The 25,679-nt window shown below is 41.1% G+C and overlaps 1 protein-coding gene across 1 annotated transcript in view; it reads left to right on the top strand.

Moving 5' to 3' along the window:
* LOC308106645 (CUB and sushi domain-containing protein 1-like) overlaps positions 1-25,679 on the top strand; it is a gene marked incomplete at both ends in the record, with an annotated part of 411,609 nt that overhangs the window by 120,568 nt on the left and 265,362 nt on the right. Inside the window, one exon of the mRNA XM_080458503.1 lies at positions 25,488-25,600. Coding sequence (XP_080314629.1) covers positions 25,488-25,600 — 113 coding nt within the window. The remainder of the gene's footprint in view (positions 1-25,487; positions 25,601-25,679) is intronic.

Below are 25,679 nucleotides of genomic sequence, written 5' to 3'. Positions count from 1 at the left end.
GATACATCAAAGTACAGAGACGAAAGCACTTTGATATAAGAAAAAAAAAACAAATGATGCTCTCCACTGTTTTAGATTTCAGTTTTATTCATACATCAGGAAATAACACTGCTTTTCATGCTTTATGTGTGATTTTTTTTTCTTTTTAAGTGGCTGACCCAGAGTACCACTTCATGCAAAAACCAAGAACATTTTTTTTTTTTTTTTTGCACTCTGTGAAATGTGAAAAACAAGCTAAGAAACCTCAGCATGGTCAGATTTATTAAAAGCTTGATATGAGTTCCTTAGTCTTTTATCCACTACGAACTTCACAAACTGGAAGATTGTGATATCCTTTCTGCTTGTATTTAATTTTATATGGAGAAGAAATTAATTTGATTCATTTTGCACTGTCAGAGAAGCTTGCTTCCTACTATCTATCTCTTCTATCCCTGTCTCTTTCCTTGCTTGCCAAGTCTCTCTTGTTAACCTCTCATCTGGCTTCATTGTACCACCATTGTCTCACCCCCCAAAAATATAAATATTTTCAATTTTGCACATATTTGAACCTCTTCGCCAATGATACCTCATCTTGAGTTTTTTTTATTTTTATTCATTTTTTCCCCTCTGTGTGCCTCAATGATCTGTCCCCAGTAAATATATTTACTTGTTGTATTAGCTGCCCCCTGTCCTTTGTAATTTGTTTGGATAGTGTGTAAAGCATATTTGTCCTACTTTGGCATTGAATGTTTTTCCCCATTGTCTTCATGTATAGATTGCAGCTGTTGTGAATTTTATGTTTTTTCAACAGTGTAGATTGATCTATTGTGTTAAACAAATCCACTGCAGTTTTTCAACCAGGTTGAAGTCTCTGTTTCACTGTGGGGCAGCATTGAAGCTTTAAGTTGAAATATACAATCAAAGACTTGATCCTCACAGTAGACAGGAGACAGGAGACAATGCTTCATAACAACCACAGGTGAAATTAATAGTTTCATCAAAAGTTTCACTGTCCTAATCATGTCATTTGCTACAGATGTGCTTTTCCTGCTGCCGCATGTCAAGACGACTTCATGAAAACTGTATTTTCAGATCAGGTGTTTAAGTCTGACATCCCAGGTTCACATCATGGTCTTGGACTCACTGAAACATACGAACTCTCATTGTGAAACTCAATGCTTTTTGATCACAGACCAGCCCGCTGATGTAATGTAATCACTGTCGTCCACTTCTGCTTTTTCATAATGTCGCTACTCAGGGCTTCGACACACGAGGGCTCAGCCAAGGCTTTTTGTGAGGATGAGCCTGTTCTCATTCATTCGGGCTGCTGCTAATGAATAATCTGTCTTTAACTGCCTCAGCAGAGAGCACGAGCAAACACATGTTTTTGTCCTCAATAACGCTTTATTTCTTTGATATTGTCCTATTTATAATTGTTTGGAGACGGTAAACTACAGTATGGTGGGTGTATTTAAATGTCAAATTGGCTTATGTGGGCTGCCATTTGTGGATAATTGAAAAAGTCAAACCTGTAGTTGCTACGGGTGTGTTTGAGTGTACAGTATGTGTCCACACGTTCATGTGTGAGAAGGTGTTGACGTTGGTGTTTTTGTCTCTGCTAATTTGTGAAATTTTCTTCTAAATACAACACTGTGATCACAGCAGAATACAATAAGCACAGCTTCCCTGGAGTTATAGTCAATACTGTACAAATGTTAGCTGCATCCTAACATACCCACAGAGAATTGTGTCTGTAGTGTATATCACATACGCTTTTCTTTTATCTACTTCTTTGTTAGATGTGTACACAGCAATAATTGCATGGATATCATGCAAAAACTGATGTCGCTGTCAGGATTTTCCTGTATTTGTGAAATACCCCAGTACCGAGGAAAGCATATTTACCTTGGAGCAGACTTTATTTTGACTCCTTTGCCACTGAGCTAACTAATCTCAGTCATGGCTGTACCTTCAAACTGCTCTCAGATACATGAAAAGAGATTTATGTTTGCTTTTCTTTGGATGAGTGAGGGAGAAAAAAAAAAAAAGTACAGTTCTCCCAAAAGTGAGCTGAGAGTCCCATATCAGCCAGCATAGTCAGCATGCTTTGCATATTTTTAGCCCTCTGGCCAATTGTAGCAGACCATAGCACCTGTCCTGACTTCTAATTTATGAGGTGTTTTTTTTTTTTTTTTTTTCAACATAGAGAGGATGTAAAGGTTGCCATAGTAACTAAAGATGAGTTATAATATTGGATTGACAGCTGTCAGATCTGTGCCAAAATGCTTTGTCACACAAAGACTCTCCTGGAATAACAGATTCCTCTCACACTTTGTCTTTTCCTCATCAAAAGACTTTCTTTTTCTCTTGCACACTCTCTGTTGCGTTAATTCTCTGTTAGCACACAATTCCTATCGCAAAACGGTATTTGGAGTTTATAGAAGACTGTTTATGCCCAATACGATTTAAATTTCAAAGAAATTTGGGTTGGTCTCCTTGAAAAAGGAAGGCTGAAGGGAAATGGAGGAGAGCGCCGGAAAATGGAAATAAGCAGGGTTCAGAACAGATGGAGAGGTGAAAAAAAGAGTGTAACATTGAACAGTGTCAAACACTGAATAACACTGAAGGTTTTTTAAAAAAAAAAGTGAAGATATCATAAATGAGCACAAGTGAAAAATGATTCATAAAAATGTCTTTAATGCAATACTTATTTTAGATTCATGAGTACAGAAAATGTTGTACAGCCGTACAGCATGACAATACTGCAAATGCTGCGTGAGCCCAGCTGAAGTGGATTGAAGAGGGCAGGTATTGTTCAGAAATGGGAATAGATGAAGAAGTAGAAGACAGAATGAGAAAAGTTTAAGGATAATGATAAATCACTTTAATTACTGCATGTTTTACAATGAGTATTTCATATTTTACATGTTTATATTATTAGAATATGTATTGTTTACGTCTACGCAAACATCTAGACCATCCATGGGGGCAAAAGGTAAGGAACATTCTCAAGCTTTTGTTATTTTCATCTCATGTGTAATTAGCTCATTTATTGATTTCCAGTAATACAAGAACAAATAACGGGTATAACGTTAAACAAAACAAATACTTAGTTTTAATGGATCCCAGTTAAACCAAGACGCTCATTAATGTGCAAGGTGAAGGCCATGTAATCAATAGTCAAAGGCAACGGTGTGCTCTTTTTTTAGTGGCCTTCTTGCAATCTAATGATGATGGGAAGCATACAGCATGAAACAACTGACATGATTCACTTAACTATTGCCAACATCTTTAGTATGATTTTAAGATATAGAAAACATTTGTTATGAATGGCATAAATAATGTTAGACTTGGCAAGTTGAACACTGTTCCCCATTTCCCAAAAATATTCTGTGGGCTGTCTTATTATGTGTGCAACAAGCGGTTTGTAGTCTTGCATGTATAATTCCGAAAGACTGTGCGTATTCTTCCAGTGAGAAGGAAAAAAAATGCAGTTTTGTCCTGGAAATGAAGAAAACAACTCAGTATTATTTTAAATATTATGTTGAAAATCCTCTTCCTAAACCATTGTAGCCAGAAACAGTAACATATTGTTCTTGAGTCTCCCTGATATGTTCTCTCTGGTAGAGGGCCCGAGCTCGATGATGATACACACAGATACCACCCCCCCTTTCTGTGTACTCTCATTTCCTCCTGCAGTCCAAAAACAGGTTTTGGAAATGAATTGGTGACCCTAAACTGCCCACAGGTGTGAATGTTTGTCTTTCTGTATTTGCTCTCGTATGGACTGAAGACTTGTCGAGGATGGATCCTGCCTCCACCTGTTGTCAGCTGGATTGACTCCAACACCCTGCGACCCTCAGTTGGATGAGGATGAAAGATGATGGATGTTTTCTGTAGCTCGCTGAATACAGCAGCTTGGGTGTCAATATGTGTTATATACGACAAAGCAGAACTGAGCTGAACAGCTCTGCTGACGTTTTTAACAACAGCCATAAACTGAGCACCGACATGTTTTCAACATGCCTAAATGCCCATGTTACAACCCCACCATCAGCTACTCCTAGGATAAAATGTCAGCAGTGTGGAAATATTTAAAAGTAGAAAGTGCAAGCAGCCACTTGCATATCTGCAATACCAGCATTTCCAAAGGTGGAAGCATCGGACGTTTGTTCAATACAAACAATTTGAAACAACTTTTCTAACATGACCATGCAGCTGAGAGCGTCCTGAGGAGGTGGTTTGAGAGCAGCTCAAGCTCGAGCAAGTCTGAATAGGGTGTGCAGTCGGCAGCAGACCAAATTCCCCACATACACCACACATTCGAGCTGAGCGGGCTCCCTTATTCCAAATGAAAAATGTACTTCAAGAATATACAGCTGGTCACAACACACAAAAATGTTAATGCGTACGCTGAATTTGATAAACGCCAAATCACACCATAAAACAATCCACATAAAGGCAAGACCCCCCCCCCCCCCCAAAAAAAAACAAAACAACAACAAGCAAAATAAAGCAAAACAAAAAACCAACAACAACAATTTGGTCTGTAACAAAGTTCTAGACTATTAAATGAGCAGTGTTGCATCTATGCCAGCAATTAACAGTTGAGAAATAATAAACAAGATCATATCTGTAAAACCAAACTGCAGGCTAATATACCAAGAAAATGTGTAAGCATGGTCATAAGAAAGTATGTGTATGAGTATAGATCCTGTAAGTATACAATACTAACAGAAGTTAGGTTGGTTATGGAATCTCACTGTTAAATAATTACTGTAGACGGTGAAACAGACAGGCTTTGGATGATTCATGAACACATAAAATCGTAAGTGTTATGATATAGAAGAACGGGTAGCCTTGAGATACATGATCATCCATATGAATCAAATGTGTCAAAATCTAAATCTATGAAAACCAGACCGCTTTGAAGTCCGACCCTCAAGTAGCAATGTCACCAATGTTGCTGACAGTGAGCGTATTTGGCATATTATTGTAGTCCCTAACTGCATCTGCGTTAATATTGTAACCATGACTTGATGTAAACACAGGTGGGAAGGAAAGTTTTCTTCTATTACCAAACAGAGGACCTCAGTACAGCAGCTGTGATAAAAAAACAAAAAACTGCCCTTTTCAAAGTGTGTGTGTGTGTGTGTGTGTGTGTGTGTGTGTGTGTGTGTGTGTGTGTGTGTGTGTGTGTGTGTGTGTGTGTGTGTGTGTGCTTTCACTTTTAGGAATCAGTGCAGATGGCAATTTGAGGAGGCATCAGCTGTGGTGTCTCTTACAATCTAACCTTTGAGCCTACACAAGTGTCTGGCATAAACACAACATATCCATCTCCTAGCGAAGTATACATTTAGCTTTGAGTTTAGACAATGGATTCGCTCTGGGCCCGTCATGATATGAGACATATTTTGACAACAGTCAAAGTCATGTCTGGTATAAAGAATCACAGTTGGTACAGATTTCAAGTGAGTTTGGTTAAATCTGCCTGATGAGAACTGTTCAGCGCATGAGCACAAACTCTCACTTCACTGCTTCCACTCAACTTATAAATTGTGTTTGGTTTGCGTTGCATTTCCATTTCCTGTCCCTTGTTTTGAGCAACGAAGAATCCATTTCTATATAACTCAGCCTTATGCTTTCTTTTTCTGCCCCTTTGTCTTTGTGCCACAACCTGCCTATGTGCACTTGGTTTCAGAAAAAAAAGGGACACAACTGAATGTGAAAGAAGAGGACGATAAGAAAGGAAAATGACACGGTAGCATTGATGATGGTGAGAAAAGTGACAACAAAATATGAGGAGAGGAGAGCTGATAAAAAGTGGTGAAAACAAACTGAAGGGAAACACATTTGTGAAGTTGAAAAATGGCGATACAAAAGTAGATAGTTTGCGGAGATGTAAGAGAAAGAAATTGCAGGGCAACCTGGAAAAGAATTGATCCATTGAATCACATGCTTTCTGATAAAATGTGGTCAAATCTGAATAAACCACTGAAATACCTGGTGACAGGTAAGAGGTGGATGGCAGAAAAGTGGATTGATGTATAGATAGAAGCCATGGCTTCTCCTGAGTTCCCATATCAGTGCTATCGAGCAGAAAAACTTGTGCGTAGGACTTGGCAGTCTGAGTCACTTTTAAGGTCTGAATGCATGAATCACGGTAACACTGACTAATGTTGAATTGTTGTTAAGCTCTAAGCAGAGTTAATTCCTCGTTGTAACTTTTGTCACTGCCTGAGAAATGCTGTTGTTTCTCCACAATCGTTCGTGTATTCAGTCCCTTGCCAATTTAGAGCTTGGTGACTTTGAATACTGAAATACATGTCTTTTACTGTCCAATACCAAAACAACTTTTAACTTTATCAGTAGGTCAAATTGTTGCATTTTCATGCTTTGGTCATGTTTTACAGTCCTGCTTGGATTGTTTCAGCACACACACACACACACACACACACACACACACACACACACACACACACACACACACACACACACACACACACACACACACACACACACACACACACACACACACACACACACACACACACACACACACACACACACACACACACACACACACACACACAAAAAAGAAAAAACAGACATACTTTCAAGACAACAGCTGTGTCCCTAGCAACCTCCAACCGTTACTCACATTACCTTGTTTTTTCATGTTAGTGATCCTTTGTAGACATGGTTTAAGAAGTGCAAAAAGATCTGCTTGACATTCAGATATATTTTGAGCTCCTTATAAATTCCTATCAGATACATTACTTTTTCTATACTGTTTTTTCACAGATTTCATACAGTTCAAATTGGGCGAACTGGGTGAATCACCAGTAAATCACAGGGAAAGCGCGCAAAAACATCTTGCGAAATCTGAATTTGAATTATACCTACTGGTATATTGGTCTTTCAACAATGTTTAACAAGTAAGCTAAAAGTATTTTAACATTTCTGCAGTTAAGGTGTGTTAATGTTGTAGAGTTAAAGTTGAATAATGATATTCTGTCGGGTGCTAAACGTTTGTGTTAGTTGAATGCACCATAAGGGTGAGTTAGCCTGTGAGTGCTTGAGAGTGGAGAAGGAGGGTCAGGACAGCTGTGAAAGAGTGAGGAGACTGTGTGTGTGTGTGTGTGTGTGTGTGTGTGTGTGTGTGTGTGTGTGTGTGTGTGTGTGTGTGTGTGTGTGTGTGTGTGTCTGTGTCTGTGTCTGTGTCTGTGTCTGTGTCTGTGTCTGTGTCTGTGTCTGTGTCTGTGTCTGTGTCTGTGTGTGTGTGTGTGTGCGTGTGCGTGTGCGTGTGCGTGTGCGTGTGCGTGTGCGTGCGTGCGTGCGTGCGTGCGTGCGTGCGTGCGTGCGTGCGTGCGTGTGTGTCCGGATTGGGGAGAATGAATGATTGAGCAGCCCTGTTAATTTATGCCTGTTCTCAACCATTTTACAGTGTTGGTGTGTTGTGGGCTACAGTAATCGCAGTACAGTTTCGGAAGAAAGCAGCGTTACAGACAAGAAACTCGTCTTTCTTTCAAACGTCCTGCTGGACACTACAGTATCTATGCCAATGGCGCATTTTCTCTAATGTAGGAAGCTATCACATTTGCAGATCTCTGTTGAGGTTTTGCACAAAGACGATCCACCATCCTCTTTTTCTTAATGTATCAATTTACTTAAGATGCAAAAAAAAATAAAAATAAAAATAAATGAAGCATGGAAGCAAAGCAAACACATTCCATAGTGTTCACTTAAGATCCAGGATCTTGGTTAATATGGCCTTTCAAGCCTCTAAAGATGCAGGAATCCAGCTCCTCTTGGCAAAGTGAAGGATTACAGCTGCAACAGAAGGGTGGCAATCAATCAAACAAGGATGAGTAAGGGTGTGGAGGAGGGGAGTCTCTCGGACGTCAGTCATGTTTTATACCCCAGAGAATGAGTCCAGCAAGAATCAGCATGTTTTATTTCACTGTTAATTCAACTTTTTTTTTGTTTTATTGCTACTGTCTTTATTTACATTTGGCCTTTAAATTCTGACTGACAACACAATAAATTACTAAATCCAACAAAACCGCAGACGGCTGTACATGCAGGGATGTGTCGATTCAATCAATATTACTAGTCTGCAAGATTGCATTCAGACACATTAAATGAGCTTTCTTCTGCAATTGCTATAAATGGAAACATGGATTTTCTTTCTCCTGACATGTATAAATGCAACAATTACATAACAGTGTAAACAGTGGTCTAATTACGGATTAACAGCTCTGGTCTGAATGCTGTGGTGTCGTCAGAGCTAAAATTTCAAACCTTTGTTTGGCTTTTATCAGCCGTGGTGATTTTTCTTTCTCCTTTTATTCCCTTTTTTTTCAAAATTATTAATTGGATAATTTGAATTTAATTTCCTGTAGAGTTGTAAAGGAGATTTTGAGACAATGTCAGTGTGGAGACCGACAGACTGTTGCAGGAAGGAAGAAATCCTGTGCTCCAGTGATGACTGTGATTATCCTTTTTGTTGTTCTTCTAGATTATATGTGAGTTTACATGGTAAATATATTTCACTTACATAGCACTTTTCCACTGCTTGAGTAGCCCCTAATGTGCTTTACACTGTTAATCACATTCGCACATTCAGAACATTGAAGGGTGTCAACAGGTAGGCAAGATCAGTGGAACATCATGTAGGGAGGCTTGAACGTGGCATCTCTGCTCTTTGCTTTAATGAAAGGTCTAGATCTTACAGTCTCTTGAATTGCACCACTACTGACTCCATGGGGAGTTCTTGAAACACGCTGCTACAGGTTTTAACCACCAGGACACATCGTCAGTTGTGTACCCCAGCGTCATTGGGTGTTTTGGCCATTTATCACAATACACCCTCTACTGAGGCAGGCCCACTCCATGTTGAACAGGCCTGGAATTTTGTCCTGCGGTTAGCTGTTCCCTTTAGCAGCCCAGCCCAGCCTAGCATCCACAGCCAGTGACTGGACCTTTCAGCGGCCAGTATCGGCCAGCTCTTTGAGTGTTGTCTGTGAGCCTGTCCCCTGATTCTGATCTACCTCAGGGTCTTTGACGTTGAACTGGCTGCAAAGCCCCTGCACCCCACCTCCACTGGGCACACCTTTATCTTCCAGTCTCTGTCCTCTGCCTCAGCTGCTATGTCGGAGTACCGCAGCTTCTTGCGCTCAAAAAGTTTCCTCAACTGCTTCCTCCCAGGGTACTGTCAGCTCAATTATGTAGGCTAGCTGGGAGGAGTTAGACCAGAGGATGACGTTTGGCTGCATTGCAATCTCCGAGGGAAAGATGAGTTTCCGGTCCAAGTCCACTCGCATCTGCCAATCTCTGGCTGCATTCAGTGGACCTAACTCAGGGATTGAGGGGTTAGGCTTCGGCTTGTCCCCCTCCCGTACAAATGATTATGGCTGTCAACGCACGTCTTGGTTTTTTGAGGGTTCGGGGTTTTTGATGCTGGGACCTTATCAAGCCATAGCTGTAGATTCGTGGAAGAATGCCATCATAAGTGGCTCAAATGATGAAGCTCAGCCTATTGGATTCCATGCTCCAGAAGTCGCTTGATGTGTGTTTCCTCTTTTTGACACCCTCTCAACTCATCCAACAGCCCTGTTTGGCTTGAGCTACTGCTCTGAAACATCTGGATGCCTCTTCCTGTTGGTCCTCTATGACCATTGTGCAATGTTCGGTTGTAGAGGCCTTATGCCAGAAAGATGTTGCTTTTCCAAGGCCAAAGCTTACTTTGTTGGACGTGACCCACTACGTCACGATGGATGAGAGCAGATTTGGCCTGTATCCCGGCTGTGGCCGGTATCCATATCTTCCTTGTTGCTAGGGTAGGACCAGCACCTCTCACAACGGGGTCCCCAGAGTCAGTGAAGGACATGGTCAGTCTCACATTGGCACACTTGAATTCATCAACCAGGCGAGAGATTGGCAGCAACGGGTCTCTATTACTGTATAACCTAATGCGACTGAGGCACTTTGGAAGTCCAAGCCACTTCCTCACATTGGAGTTCACTAGCTTTTCTAAACGATTGGCATAGATTAGCGGGACATCATACATGGTCAATGGCCATAGGAGTCTGGGCAGCAGCCCAAACCGGAAGCCCCAGAGCTTCCGATTTTCTGGAAGTGCAATATTGTTGATCTGCCTGAGGCCATTAGCTGTATCCTGCCTTAGTCGTTCCAGTTGCTGGGTGTCTCTCAGATCTGCATTATACCATCGTCCAAGGCTCTTGATGGGCTTCCGCAGGACGGTCGGTATTGGTTCTCTGCTGATGTGGAATCGCTCGCCTGTTAGTTAACCTTTAACAACAGAGATGCAACGTGATTTACTCGAATTGAACTCCATCCATGCCAACTGGATGGTTTCCTGGATTTTCTGTATCAAGAGTCTTGTGCATGGTTTTGTTGTTGTAATAATGATCATGTCATCCATTGGTTGAAGACACAGGCCATTCCTGGCCCTCCCACCTCCCACTACCCAACAAGATGCATGTCTGATCAACTCCATTGCCATGATGAATGCCAGAGGGGAAATGGTGCAGCCTGCTATGATGCCTATTTCAGGTGTCATCCCAGATAGACGATTCCCAGTTAGACGATAGTGTTTTTCCCAGATAGACGATTCATAGAAAGACGATTCCCATTTAGGCGACTTATTATAATAAGAGTATTATTTGTAACTTTTCAGTGACCTAGAATGAATAGTCATGTATTTTTACACATAAATACACATCGACATATTATTTTTACAGATTTCCACACCATAACTCAGATATGGAAGAATGACGAAGTTATATAATAAGTTCAGTTTATTTTGATCTAATACTGCTGGTGTCACTCTAAGCAGAAACACAATTATTTTGCATTGACAAGAGCCAGTTGAGGGGGTTCAAGCATCTGTATACAATGACCACTAGTTAATTATAATAATGCCTAGCAGACATTTCTTGCTGATGGTAGGGACATTATATATTTCACTTAGTATGGGAGTGGCTTGGGGTGTGAAAAAAGATTAATTGTTAGGATTTCTTCGTGGGAAAAAGACATGTACTCTCATAAATGTTCTGACATAATGAATAACTCAATGAATGACTCAAACCAGAAACAACAACACAGTGCTGTAGAATTTGGCAATTATTTAGTTCTGCAGCTGTATGACTGATAATGGTCCAGTTGGATGGTAATTACACTGTGGTCTACAACTGTGTTATTGTTTCTCACCATAAGTACGCACGTGTCTCTGTGTGGTCTTCTCTTTGTAATTACTGAAATACTGAGATCATGCAGATATAGTGTCTGGGGCTTATCTAACCATGTGTGGAGAAAAGTTTGTTCTAGACATTGTTCCACAAGTTAACATGACGTTTTTGGGCTGAAGTTACCCAAAAAAAAAAAAAAAAAAATGCACAAAACTTAAAAAATAAAAATCCCCTTGTGCAGTCTTGCTGCCTCTCAATGATTCGGATGCTCCCCGGAGGCCTTGCACATTTACACATGAGAGACACAATTTGCAATTTGCACTGTTTGTCCTTCACTCCTTCAAAATGCTATCCCTGCCTCTTTAAATCTGCTCTTAGGGTAGATGGGGACGTTTGAGGGTGCAAAGCTACCACCAGCAAGGGAAGGTGGAAGTATAAGATAATCATGTTGTTATAGTCCCCACCCCAGAAATATTAGCGGTATCAGTTCAAGGTAAACAGTTTTTAATGCTTATTTATGATGCAATCACCACAACCGAGATCCTGATGCTGACCAGTGCGTGTCATACTAAAACTGAAAATACACTATGAATATGCATAGGAATTCATACACTACTTTAGGACTGCTTTGTACACCACGCATACATGTGTATGGAGGAGGGTATAAAGGTGTCCTTCCCTCAGGGGTGTAGGTGGACGTGATTGTAGAAGCTTTCACTGTTCACACCTTGTCAGGAATCTTTCAGTTACAGCATATACACATGCATACACACACAGAAGGCCACAGCCACACAAATGCCTCATACACCAAGGCATGTAGAGGACACATGTCAAGGGGCCTCTAAACAAACCTGACAGAGATAAGAGGAGGGGAGAATGAGATGGTGAGAGAGACGGTGTAGAGGAAATGGAGCTGGGGGTGGCGGGTTGCGGTCTCCTAATTCTCGCTTCCTCTCTCTAATCCGCCCCTTCTCTCCTTTTTTTCCTCTCTTCTCTCTCTCACTGTCTCTCAGAAGCATAGAGAATCAGTTTTAATGGTTTGTCAAATAATGCTTTTCTCCCCCACAGTGGATTGGTGTGTGTGTGTGTGTGTGTGTGTGTGTGTGTGTGTGTGTGTGTGTGTGTGTGTGTGTGTGTGTGTGTGTGTGTGTGTGTGTGTGTGTGTGTGTGTGTGTGTGTGTGTGTGTGTGTGTGTGTGTGTGTGTGTGTGTGTGTGTGTGTGTGCGTGTGGGTGCGTGCGCAGGCGTGCATGCTTGGATCTAGATGTGTGTGTTTTAAAGGGAAGCTTGGCCTACTTTAGCCCAGTGGTTTTCTCTGTTGATATTGCCCATAGCGCCGGATTATACGCTTTTCAATGTGGTCAAACACACACACATTCACACTCGCAAAACAATACACATAGACACTATAGACAAACTCACAAATCAATTCAAACGTGCACATGGGGAAGGACAAAAAATGTATACAGGTAGTGTAAAACCTGCTCATACACAGATCACATAAAGACATGAAAACACACAGAAACACCAGACAGTGAGTCATGGTTTGTGTTACATATATGTTAATGTTTTCACTATTTGCATTTAAATTACAGCCGGGGGACAAGTTAGAATGCCTATGTTGAATGTGACAGAGATGCTTGACTTTACAAATTCCCCAGTATTTTTTTGTGTGGTTGACACAATTTGTCCTGGTTAACGATTTCTTATGTCATTACCTGTGTTTACACACCCCTAGATAAACAGCCAAATATTTTAAACCTGCCTGAGAGAGAGAGAGAGAGAGAGAGAGAGAGAGAGAGAGAGAAACAGAAACTGTGTGTGTGTTCACGTGTATATGTATCTAATAGTAATGGTGAGCATTTTGATGGACGGTTCCTTGTGTGAATGTGAGGGTATTCGCATGATGAGTTTTATAGTCAGACATTTGGAAAAGAGAGGAAGGCTGACCGAAACAGACAGTAAATTGGATTAAACGTCAAGATAACATGAATGGCCACTTTTTATTGAATTGTCTTGTACTTGCCCATCACAGAGTTGCAAGTTGGGTTAAAAAAAGTCTATGGAAAAACACTGTATAAAATATGAATAAAATTATGTGCAAACAATGCAAACTCAATCCACTTTGTCTACAAACAGCTGGAAAACATTGTTACTCAGGGATTGTAGAACAATCCCACAAACACTGGTATCAGCATCTGTTGGCTGCATTGTGCTCCAGTCCTCAACCCTCCAGTCTGGATGGAGTGGGAATAATGAAAAACGGATGGATTGACTGAAGGATAGTGTCCTTGATACTGAATAGGGAGTAGCTGAAGTCTTTCGGTGGACATTCAGAACAATTTAGAAAGTTCTGTTGAGAATTCTCTATTTGGCTTCTAATCTAATGTATTGGCTACTTTAAATATCACATTATCCATTATCAAACAGTCCAGCCATCTTCCAATTTGCAGATTTAATTTTAGTCGTAGGATGCTCGAGCTGATCCCAGTGGACTGTGAGTGAAGGCAGGTTACATCCTGGACGGATTAATCCAGTTAATCACAGACAAAACAGTCACACAAACTCATATTCACACCTCGGGGCAATCTTAGATTCACGAATTAACATCAAGCACATGTTTTGGGACTCTAAGGATATCCTGAGATGAATCCTCACAGACACAAGGAGAACATGCAAACTCCACAGAGAAAGATCCCCCAGTCTCAACCTGAGAATACTCTCCCAGTGAGGCGAGAGTGCTAACCACAACCTCACCGTGCTGCCTGATATTAAAATGATCAGACATTTGAATTTGTGAATTGGTATACTTACTTCTGCTGAACTCTGTTAAATGAATGGTGTCATAATATTATGATTACCTCCATAGTGTTGTGTAGATTTTCTTTTTTCACTCCCATACATAAACTGCGATGCAGTGTGTAGCTTTCCGCAAACATTAAGGGTGGAAGGTCTTGAGCTACAGAAGGCGATCTAATGGATGTGATCACTAGCACCAGCCTTCCTTCCTTGGACGGCGTTTGACAGACACTGGTCATTGCAAACTGGGAACACTGCTGACCCAGTGGTCTTTCCATTGGACTTTAGTTCTTGTCATGCTCACATTCCCTCACATTTTAAGTTTAAATTGAGGACAAAATGTTCACTTGATGCTTGATCTATCTCACTTTCTAACAGATGCCATGATGAAGACATAATCAGTGCTTTTCACCTCACAAGTGTGCAAGACGTCATGGCTGATCAGTGCATACGACATATATTAACCATTAAACCAGCTGTTTAATGGTACACAGTCCACAGCCAAGCAACAAATAATGGTCGGCTAAACAACACCACAGCTGTTTGGCATTTTTTCTGTGTACTGCCAAGAGGGATGTATGACCGTATTTATATTATTTAATATAGTTTTCTGAGATATTTTTTTCTTTCAAATGGATACAAATAATTGTCAAGAGTCCCTGTATTTGGTACTTATCCACAACTCACATTTACAACTTTAAGCTTTTTTGTGCTTTTTTTCCAAGCGTCCCACATTACCAATGGAAAACCGCCAATATCAGACTGTTGGACAGTTTTCAGTGGAATTTTCCTCCATTTCCATGTACACCAGTGATATGTGCTTTGTGCCACTTTGACCTATGTCTATCAACCTAAAACTAATAAAGATTAAATATCAGCAAGCAGCGACATCATATACTGTAGCAGTGAGTTGGCAAGAAGTATGAGATCACAGGCAATTGAAATCTCAAGGTCTTTGGACACACTATTAACATATTAGGTGTGCATAACTGCAGAGATACTTCCTCAGACTGTTTAGTGGTGAAATGGGAACAGTAAAGCATACTGGCATACATATCGTGCATGCCCTGTGGAATCTTTTTTTGATCATGAAGTTAAGATGGCCTACATAGACCAAACAGAGGCTGGAGAAAAATAATATACATGAGGTAAACTGTGCCATAATGGCAAAATCAGGCAACTTAAACTGACAGATTTCTTCATGATACAATTTTTTGTCATTGCAATACTACATCCAGTTCAGGAGGTGGTAAGAGCATGATGTGCATCTCACCACAATAGACTGGGGAACAAAACAAGGTTGTGTGTGCTTGTGTGTTTGTATCTGTGAGACAGACACAGAAAGGGAAAGTACTTTAGTCTGAAGGACCTAGAGACTTGGCTAACAGCCAGTAGTCTGGATACCCACAAACCCTTGCAGATGCCGCTGCTGCTAGGCAGAAAGGGCTTTTCTAAATAACAGCTGAACCTCTTGCCACATTCATACTTTGTCTGCCTACACAGCATGAACATTTCAAATGTCATTGTTTTTTTGGTTGTTATTTTTTGAGAGTTTTCAGCATTCGCTTTTTCAGCACCTCAGTGTTGCTTGAAAAATAACTGACAAATCCAGCCTTTGGTTCCAGTGAAATGCCTTTTTTTTTTTTTTTTTAATTATCAGAGCGAACATCTTATTCAAGAAAAACATTTTGGTTTCATTCAACAGCAAATTGCAACATTAGTCATCTTGAGGTACCCTGTACAGTAAGGGAAGACCTTTAAATTAAACCCCTTTAAGCAATTTTTCACTAGATACTACTCTGTCTGTGGTCTATTGAATAAATGTCCACCCTCAATACACCAGCTAAGATAAAATCAGTACTTTTATTACATGCAACATCCTAGCAAGACTTCATTTGTTTAATCTGACGCTCACAGTCAATGAAACATCATCTTGCCTGATTTAAGCAAACTGTGACCCATGTTAGGACCACATTCTTAGTTAAAACAATGCTGGACGACAACCCAGTGAAATGTGGTAGCATGCCAGCAGCCTACTCTGCTCCTATTCCTAACCACAGCTTAGACAAATTGGTCCCTCTGGAATTCAGTGGGGCCTATTTATACCTAGTGTGACTGAAAATTATGATGACTTTTTCCCCAAAAATGTAACACAATTTGCATGGTCAACACAGGAAATGTTTACACAATGATTGTAATAATTGGTGTGAATTTCAAGTAATGTAAGGCAGCACTTGTTTGATTTAAGGAGTATGTGATCTGTTTCCAGATTGTAGTTATTTTTCCCTGAGAAATATGACTGAGAGTTCATTCTGATAATGACCATATTGCATATAACTGGAACGATAGCAGTGTTACTGAAGTTTTTTGTTACTGAAAAATAGAGCTTTTCCACCAAAAAGAACCAGGTGCAAGTTTAGGGCCGGCGCTATTGCCAGTTCTTAATTGCGGACCGCCAAAGACCCGGTTGTTTTCCCATTGTCAATGGAGCCAAGTGAGAGCCACATCATTGCATCACTCCAAAACGTTGTCCCTTGATGATTTCACCAATGTGGCACCGGCAGCGCTCATACAGGAACAAGGAGACAGACTATACTTCGGCTTCGTCCGGGTTGCTCCATCTTTGTTTGGCCTGAACCTTGGATGCAAACCAAAGAGTCAGAAAACATTGCGTCTCCTCGCCGCTCCATTCTTGTTTTTTCACGTCCGTCTTGCTTTAGTCCTGGATTGGCCATAGAAAAAAATATTAAATGAAAATAACGCATGAAAGAGCTTGGGTCATACTCTCCAACATTTCAACATTACATTGTGAATTTCTGCTGCTTTCACTTCATTTCTGGATGTGTCTGAATCAAATGCTTCAACATCGGAGAAGAATGGAGGTGTAGAATGATAGAACGCAGCTTTAAAGCCGTTGCCAATGGCAACCTAAGTAAACACACGCTAATCGACATGAAGCGCCATCAAAAGCCACATTTTATGGCAAACAAATCCAAGCTTTCATTTACCGTAGTACGTAGTTTGTTTTAGAGTTGCTGTTGAACCAAAAGTATCGCTTCTCATAGTGAGCGCACACGCAACGCAGCCCGCATGCAGACCTCAGGCTGCGGTCATAACGTGATGCAAGACCTGGAAGTGAAGTTAGTAACAATGATGTTACGATGAAAAGCGTGAAAAATATGACAACGGAAAACTGCTTCTAAATTCTATATCCGACACAGCTGACTTTGTGGGACAGCCCAGGAGCACTGCAGCACAACAGTTCAATTAGAGCATCCGGGTCCGCAATCGCGGATGAAATTATCTCGTTCCCTCGCATTATTAACTTGAGGGAACAACGTATTATCTCGTTCCCACGCGTTCAAATTTTTTTTTCACTATTGCCACTCCGGGACTCCGTAATATGCCGATGTTCACTGTAGGTTTCAGAATGCCGGTACAGCGTCTCTTCCGCCTCATGGGTTGCAATAACTCCGTCCCCAGCTGATGACATGTCAGATCCCGCTCTGGCCCAGCAAACGATGTGGGGCCGGCTTAGCACCCTTTTAGACCCTGATAGGCCGGGGCTTTGGCGGTGGAAATACAAAGAACTGGTGCTAAATCTGGCCCTGGCCCCGGACTAGCACCTGGTTCCTTTAGGTGGAAAACCCCGCACAGAAAGGTGTTTGAACCCAGACCTTCACACTGTGAGGCAAGATAGCGAACCACTGCCTCCTCTGCAGTCTCAGTCAAATTCAAAGATGAAAAAGTGTGTGTGTGTGTGTGTGTGTGTGTGTGTGTGTGTGTGTGTGTGTGTGTGTGTGTGTGTGTGTGTGTGTGTGTGTGTGTGTGTGTGTGTGTGTGTGTGTGTGTGTGTGTGTCTATCTCAGTGGGTAACTCACATTCCCACAGGCAAAAGAACTGTAATTCTTCTTCAGAATCAGACATGTTTGTTTCTCTGTTTGACGGCATGAAATGTGCTCGATACTCTGAAAATGAATGTCTTTCAATATCTTCTCTTCTCTTCTCTTCTCTTCTCTTCTCTTCTCTTCTCTTTCAAAAACAAGTAAAAGTGCAGTATTAAATATCTGAGCAACATTTACAGAGCCAGTTCTAGATCAAACACACAGGGACAGTCAACCACACACTCTCATGTTCACACCCAAGGGAAATTTAGGGTCACTGTTTAACCTCAAATGCATGTCTTTGGTCTGTGGGAGGAAACCGGAGTGCCCGGAAGCCCGCCCACACACACACACACACACACACACACACACACACACACACACACACACACACACACACACACACACACACACACACACACACACACACACACACACACACACGGAGAACATGCAAACTCCACAAAGAAAGGTCCGACCAGTGTTTGAACCCAGACCTTTACACTTTACATCTCAATTTTCTGCTATTTTTGTTTGTTCTTTATATGTTGGCAAACTTTCACTTCTGTCCCAAAAGCCAGTTATTTGTGATTTTCAATGAGTTAGCATTTCTTCTTTGCTTTGCTCTCTGTCTTCCTTTCTCTCCTCAGAGGCCTCCTTGTCTTTATCTTCTCCACCACAAACTGTTCTTGTCTTTCCATTTACTCAGGGCTGTGTAGTGTCACTAATAGACTTAGGTTCTAGCGGAAACAAAAAAAAAAGAAGAAAAAAAGATTACATCCCAGATTGACAGTTGAAACAAATAGTATCAGCCAGGGACATACATATACTGACAAGTGTAGAGTGAATCTAGCATTGGCAAGTAGAAGCCCAATACTGTACGAGAATAAAGGAGAACATTGTGATATTTGTTTTGCGTTTACACTGGTCTGCTTAATATATGATGGCTTGTTTTTTTATAGTGCCAGGAGAGATGCATATATATATCCCAGCTGACTACTGTGTTGTTTTACATTCAATGAATGTATTTTGCAAGAGATTTATTGCTTAAGTGGCTGATTTATTTGAATGTGTGTGACTGTGTGGAGTTACCAACTGTAATAATTTTCTGAGTGCCAAAATGAAATAGCCAGTAAGCCCTGATTATCTGATTTTGGAAATGACATGTATTCTGTGAAAGCTGTGACCTGACTCATAACTTTTTTTCAAAGATTTTAATTGGAATGGATAGTACCTACCATTGTGGTGAAAACTGGACTGTTCACACCTTCACAAAAACAAAATCCAGAGAAAAACTCCGCACTATTTATCAAACAAAAAACATAATGAAATGAGAAGATTTAAATAGTGATATTTCAATACTGAATTAATTAAGGAACATACTATAACTAAAGCCCCGTTTCCACTGCAGGGATGGAATGAAACAGTATGACAAAGCGTACCCAGAGCCAAATCTGTTGCGCGTTTCCACAGCAGAAAGTACGATTAAAATGTAGGTTTGTGAGCTCCGCAGAAATGTGTTGTTGCAACAGTAATCTCAGCCGGGAGCGGCCGATCTGGAACTTATGAATCCTATGTTGTTGTTGTTTACATACTCCGCTTTGCACTAGTTGTTTTGTTACCTAACTTCCGTGTGTGGTTCCTAGAGAGCGAACGCCAGCCGGCCCCGGTGACGTTGCCCCGGCAAAGTGACACCGGAGCGCTCTCCGGCGGAACAAAGCCGGTCGGCACCGGTGCATTGTCATTGATGTGACAGCTGCAACTTCGGCATTGGACGTGGTCCGAGTCCGATCGTCGTGTTGCATCACTTTGCGTCGCATCACTTTGCGTCGCATCACGTCGTGTCTCGAGCCCCTTGCCGGCGCACCGTAGCTCTGTGTCCGCACACGCTGGCAGGTTTTGGAACTCCAGCGTCGGGAAACCAGAGCTCCGGTGCCGGCCAGTGTATGCGGACACGCGACAGCCCACGGAATGGAGCACCGGCCAGCGACGCAACTTGATGAGCGGACTTGGTAGTGCACCGGTGCTGCGCCGAGCTGGCGGGCGGACGTCCGTGGCTGCCTCTGAGCTCCGAACCATCCCGTTCCAGCCCTGGACTTTTTGTGCGGTGGAAACGGGGCTTTACACAAACAAAGGAAGCCACCAGTATGGAGCGTATCAGCCTCTGTGTATTTGAAGTTAATTTCACAGGCATCTTTCATGCTCTTTGGCTAAGAAAAAAAGATTTTATCAACATGAGAGAGGAATTTTATTCCACTGTGAACTGGGAGGTGGAAGAAAATGGCTTTTACTCACTGAGTAATGCATTAATGTTTTTGAAATAGGTTAACTTGCTAATTCTACTCTTTATCTTCATTTGAATGAATCAAAGCCTGACAGCCAATTCAGGCAGTCAACTTGAGTCTGCCGCTACACTCGCGTGGTGGTACCCCTCTTACGACAACATATATCTCTTGTGACGTGCGCTTAACCCAGTCACTGCTCTGCAAACTTCCCATTTGTTGCACGTGTCTAGCCACTTCACTCGTGTGACTCTTACTGTATTTGAAAGCCCCACCACCCAGCTTGGTGCTTCCTTGTGGGGACTGACGAGGTCACAGCCGGCCAACATCAATGCTGTATATTTTCTACATTCAAATAATCTATTCCACTTGAGCTGGCCGATTGAAATACTGTGAGCTTCAGAAAGCTGTTTGAACCAACTTTAAAAGCCTAAAAAAATGTAAGTCCAATTTATTAGAAGACTGCAAGGGCATATTCAAGGTTTCATGACTTTGCTGTAGGTGAATATATGTATATATGAAAGACAATATTAGATTGAGTTATTTTATGCAAATGTACTGATGACAGCTCCTGGGTGAGAACTGTGGTTTGGCCAAATATCAGTCTGACAATAAATATCAAATTGGTAACTTCCCGGCTGTGATTATTGTTGTGGCAAGGCTGTAGAAACAGACTGAGCTCGATTTCAGTGTTACATTTGCATACACATTTAAAGCTCATACTGTAGGTAGTAAGGATGTTTCTTAGTGCACCTGCTGTTTTTACTGAAAAGATAAATATCCTCAGTGGTAAAAAAAACAACCTGAAACAAAATCCAACTTGTTTTCTTAAACATCTTATTTGCAAAACATTTTTTTTTATTTATTTTTTTACCACAACCATTTCGTTTTCAGCTGAGTCATTTGTATAAAAGCTCCCATCTGTCTGTGAGTCTTTTCTCACTTCTGTACCTTCCTTTAATTTTTCTTTTTTGCTACAGATTCACAGCATCACTAATATATTTGAATTATTTTGCTTATTGCTTTATAACGCAGGATCATGCAACAAGACAGAAGAGGCTCATTTAAAGTTGACGACCACTTGACAGTTTGAAGTTCAACAATATTATCCAAAATTTGCTTGGTGTCAAGTATGAGTTTGTAGAAATGTGAAACGATGCACTTATTAAAAGTTCCTACTCCATCTACTCCAAAGCAGAGTGATAATCTCTTGGTTGGAAACGCACTGATCATACTTTCCAGTGATAGAGTATGCTTTTTTAATGCACGACCATCCAGTCTAAACAGTAATCCTGAGGCGATTAAAAGAATATGTGACATGAGACATGCTGACAGCCGGATAGACAGGCAGGCAGAGGGAAAGAAGCGACTGAAATGGGCAGATACAGATGGGCATTCACACAGATGGATGTAGCAGCAGAAAGACACACAAGGAAGCAAGCCGAATGGCTGGCTGGTTGGTTGACTGGAAAGACCAACCGGCTGGAATCACGGAGTGGCTGTCTAATTACATAAGCTGGTTGGCTGGGTGGGCAGTTGACGGACTAGATAAACAGCCAAATATTTAAACCTGCCTGAGAGAGAGAGAGAGAGAGAGAGAGAGGAGAGAGAGAGAGAGAGAGAGAGAGAGAGAGAGAGAGAGAGGAGAGAGAGAGAGAGAGAGAGAGAGAGAGAGAGAGAGAGAGAGAGAGAGAGAGAGAGAGAGAGAGAGAGAGAGAGAGAGAGAGAGAGAGAGAGAGAGAGAGAGAGAGAGAGGAGAGAGAGAGAGAGAGAGGAGAGAGAGAGAATTACTACTTATACAGTGTGATATACTGTTCGTGAGTCTACACACACACACACACATTCTCATCTTACTCCTGATCAGTTCTGCATCAAAGACAAAGGTCACATATGGCAAGACTGCAAGTACCTCGGAATATTCAATACATTGGGCTTAAATTATACCTTTTGCACAGCTGACCACCATCTGTATCTTGTTTGTACAGATAATGTATAGAAATCCAAAAATGGATTCACTTTTAATGAACAACTACTCAGTTTAACTGTTTGAAGAGAATCTTGATTTAGGTCCATGTACTTGCTCAAAGTCCTTCACAAACTGTTTTACCTTTGCTGCTTTCAGCCGCAGTAACGCAATAATGCTCCAGTGCCTACTTGATCAATAGAAGACCTGTATCAAGCCAACCCCGGTGTAATTTTTTGACCAGTGGCAAACATTAACCTTGGCCTGGAGCAAAATGTCCTTCAAAGTTCATATGCCTGTGAAATTAAAAATGATGGGGCAAAGCATGCGCCTGTTAATTAGTTTTTCTCATTTCTCTTTGTTCACCATCTTATTTGTTGAGTGGTGAAATATTCATGTGAGAATGCAACTGCTGTCCCCCTTGGGCCCCCAAGGTGATTTATTGTAGCCTGTGACCAAGCAATTCTCTCTCTGACTGAGAAAAAGGGCAGGTGCAGAGAAAACGCTGTCCACAGACGAGAAAAAAGACATGATGTTACCTGTTCAATAGGAAAAAAAAAGAAACAATCACCTGCAATTCACCAAAACATCAACAATATATGTATGGTAATTAAAAAAAAAAAGATTGATATGTATGTCAAATAAGTTAACTTGTAATGGTAACAGAACATACATTGTTGTTGCCTTGCAGAAATCACTTTAGAAGCAAAGTTTCGATTTGGGAATAAAACCTACAATCAGCAATACCTTACTTTAAAAAACAGTTCTGCTTGCTCCCATGTGGCAACCAGTGGGGCCGTATGGATGAACAGTTGCATTGTGTGTACTGGGCTGTTTGGTTACATCTGTTGTTGTTTTTTTGCGTAGTTGTGCCAGTTGTGCCCCCCCCCCCCCCCCCCCCCCCCAAAAAAAAAAAGTTAAATGAGTACTGGGGCTTCAATGTTCACCAGGAGAAGGTATAACTTTTATATATATATATCAAATTTAAGAGGATAACCATCTGGACTTAGAGTCTCCACACTGCAATGTTCTGATGTTCTGATTGTGTTCCTGGTTTCAGTCCGATCCTCCGGTTTCTCCAGGTCTTTGGTTTGCAGAACATTTGCAGTCTACAGTGAATACTGATTCCGTTTTTCCCTTTAGATTTTCAGAAGATCATTTATGTGAGAAAGATGACATTATTTACCTGTTATAAACATTTTTTGAAGTTCCCTGTAGAAATGATGTGAAGATGTTTGACAGGGTTGCTTGAATCTTCACTATTGAGTGAAAGGTATGTTTGCTTGTGCAGTTTATCGCAGGGCCTTGGGAAGAACATGTAAAAGTCGAATGGGACAACGTGAAGCTTGAATTATTCCTCAATTGGAACGATCAGTTTTAGAAATTGAAATATGTTATGGATTAAGGTCATTGGCTCCTTCCTTGCTATTGTCTGATACAGTGTATATGTTGTTAATCCATATGCTAAGATGAATACACACTTTTGATGGGCCCTTCTCTAAAATGATGTAAACTACCCAGTTGAGAGAGCTGTGGGGAGAAAATGATGCTGAGGATGGAGCTGCCAGTCAAGAGAAGAAGAGGAAGGCCAGTAGGGAGGATCATGGGTGCAGTGAGGGAGGACTTACAGGTGATTAGTGTGAAGAAGGAGGATGCAGAAGACAGACGGTACGGGAAGAAGAAATCCACTGCAGCAACCCCCGATGGGAAAATGACAAACGAATACTAATAAGGAATTAAAAGTGAATTGAAATTTAAACGGAATTTAAAACAACTGTGCTTGCACAAGTATTTTTAATCAATTTGATACATCCTCCACTGAAACATATTGATATCTAAAACATGTTTGGATTTAGCTATTTTTGAAGCACACCCTAATCTCCACTGGCATGAACAATAGACATCCTTTGATTGGCTTCGCCCAACTAAGAAAATACGACTGATATAGCAACAAAAAATTGAAGTAAATAACCCAGGTGTCATCTTCAAGAGGACTGACATTTGTATTTCATTTATATGTAGAGAAAACGTTGTTCTCTTTTTTTTTTTGTGCCCCACCTCACACACCTTTTTTCTGTCATTCCTCCTCTCATTCCTTCATCGCTCTCTGTTTGTTGAGCTTCCTACGCTCCCTCCATCTGTTCTTGTCTGTCCTCTGTGTCCTTACTCTGAGGCCAGAAAATTCAAATTATTCATCTTTTTTCACCAGTTTCTCTGTGCACTGTCCTCTAAGTTGTTCAGTAGTTCAAAATAGCCTCTTCCATTCTTTTTGTCCATTCACCTTTCCTACTCTTTCCCCAAACCTCTAGTTTCGACCTATTCCTAATCCTGCATGATTTCTCCTTTTCTTGTCATTCACAATTCAGTATTTGTTTCTTAGTTGAAAAGGTCCAGTGAACAATGAATAAAAAAACAATGAATAAAAAAATAATTGCTTGAATTTTTTAAATACACATGTACACATGAGGAAATCTGAAATTATACACAGCATATATATGTATATATGTATATATAAATATGTATCCTGAAACAAAATGAAATCATATTATTATATATTACAGTTAAATCTGTTAAATAGATCTGTAAACACAGCAATTGCTGTTGTAATAAATATTTTTAATTGATTCGTTTGTGCTGATTCGTGCTGACTACCCGAGTCGGAGCCACAGATGTGGTGTAAAGACAGTAAAAACCACTGGTCATTCTCCTCAGACATCCTCTTTTGTTCCTCCTGGGGGATGCCCTGCAGTTCTTAGGCTAGATTGAACCTGACCAAATATATATCACACACACACACACACACACACACACACACACACACACACACACACACACACACACACACACACACACACACACACATACACTTGCAATACCTTGAGTGGGCTGGTCTGCCCTGAGGTCTCCTCCTAGTCAGACATGTCCACAATACCTCTGCAGACATTCAGATCAAATCACCTCCCTCCAATTCAATGGACTTTTTCTCTGAGTGGGTGTACTGAGGAACGTGGATATAACAGTGAAATGACATTTTGACATATAGCATCAAAGACACCCAATGTCCTTCATCCTTGATTTGTCCCATCAGCCATTCATAGTGTTCACGTGTTTGGTTTCACAAACATCCACTCTTGTGCTTTGTGGCTCAATGGTGCATTAGTAAGAAAATGACTCCTTTTATTCCCCCTTGGTGAAGGAGAAACCTCATGATGGTTGATCACAGCAAGTAATACAAGGAAGAGGAGATGATGGAGGAACCAGCGGGAATCAACATTGCAGACTTGTATTTATATGTTATATATGTGATGTTGTCTGTCTTGCTGACCTTAAAAATGTATTATGTCAATATTTCATTCCTTGTCTTGCAGGTTGTCAGGATTCATGCTGCCTTCCCCTATAGTGAGCAGTGGATCCATATTGGCTTTGTGGTTTACCACAGACTTTGCTGTGAGTGCACAAGGCTTCAAAGCTGTATATGAAGGTAAGAAAATGTTTCAGTTCTCGTGGAAAGTATGAAAGCAGGTGATGGTACACGGGCATTTTCTGAGGCAACAGTTACA

Source organism: Lipophrys pholis (genome assembly GCF_963383615.2).
Source record: "Lipophrys pholis genome assembly, chromosome: 2".
NCBI lineage: Eukaryota > Metazoa > Chordata > Actinopteri > Blenniiformes > Blenniidae > Lipophrys > Lipophrys pholis.
Note: the sequence above shows the minus strand (reverse complement) of the source record. Positions and strands in the feature narration are given on the sequence as shown.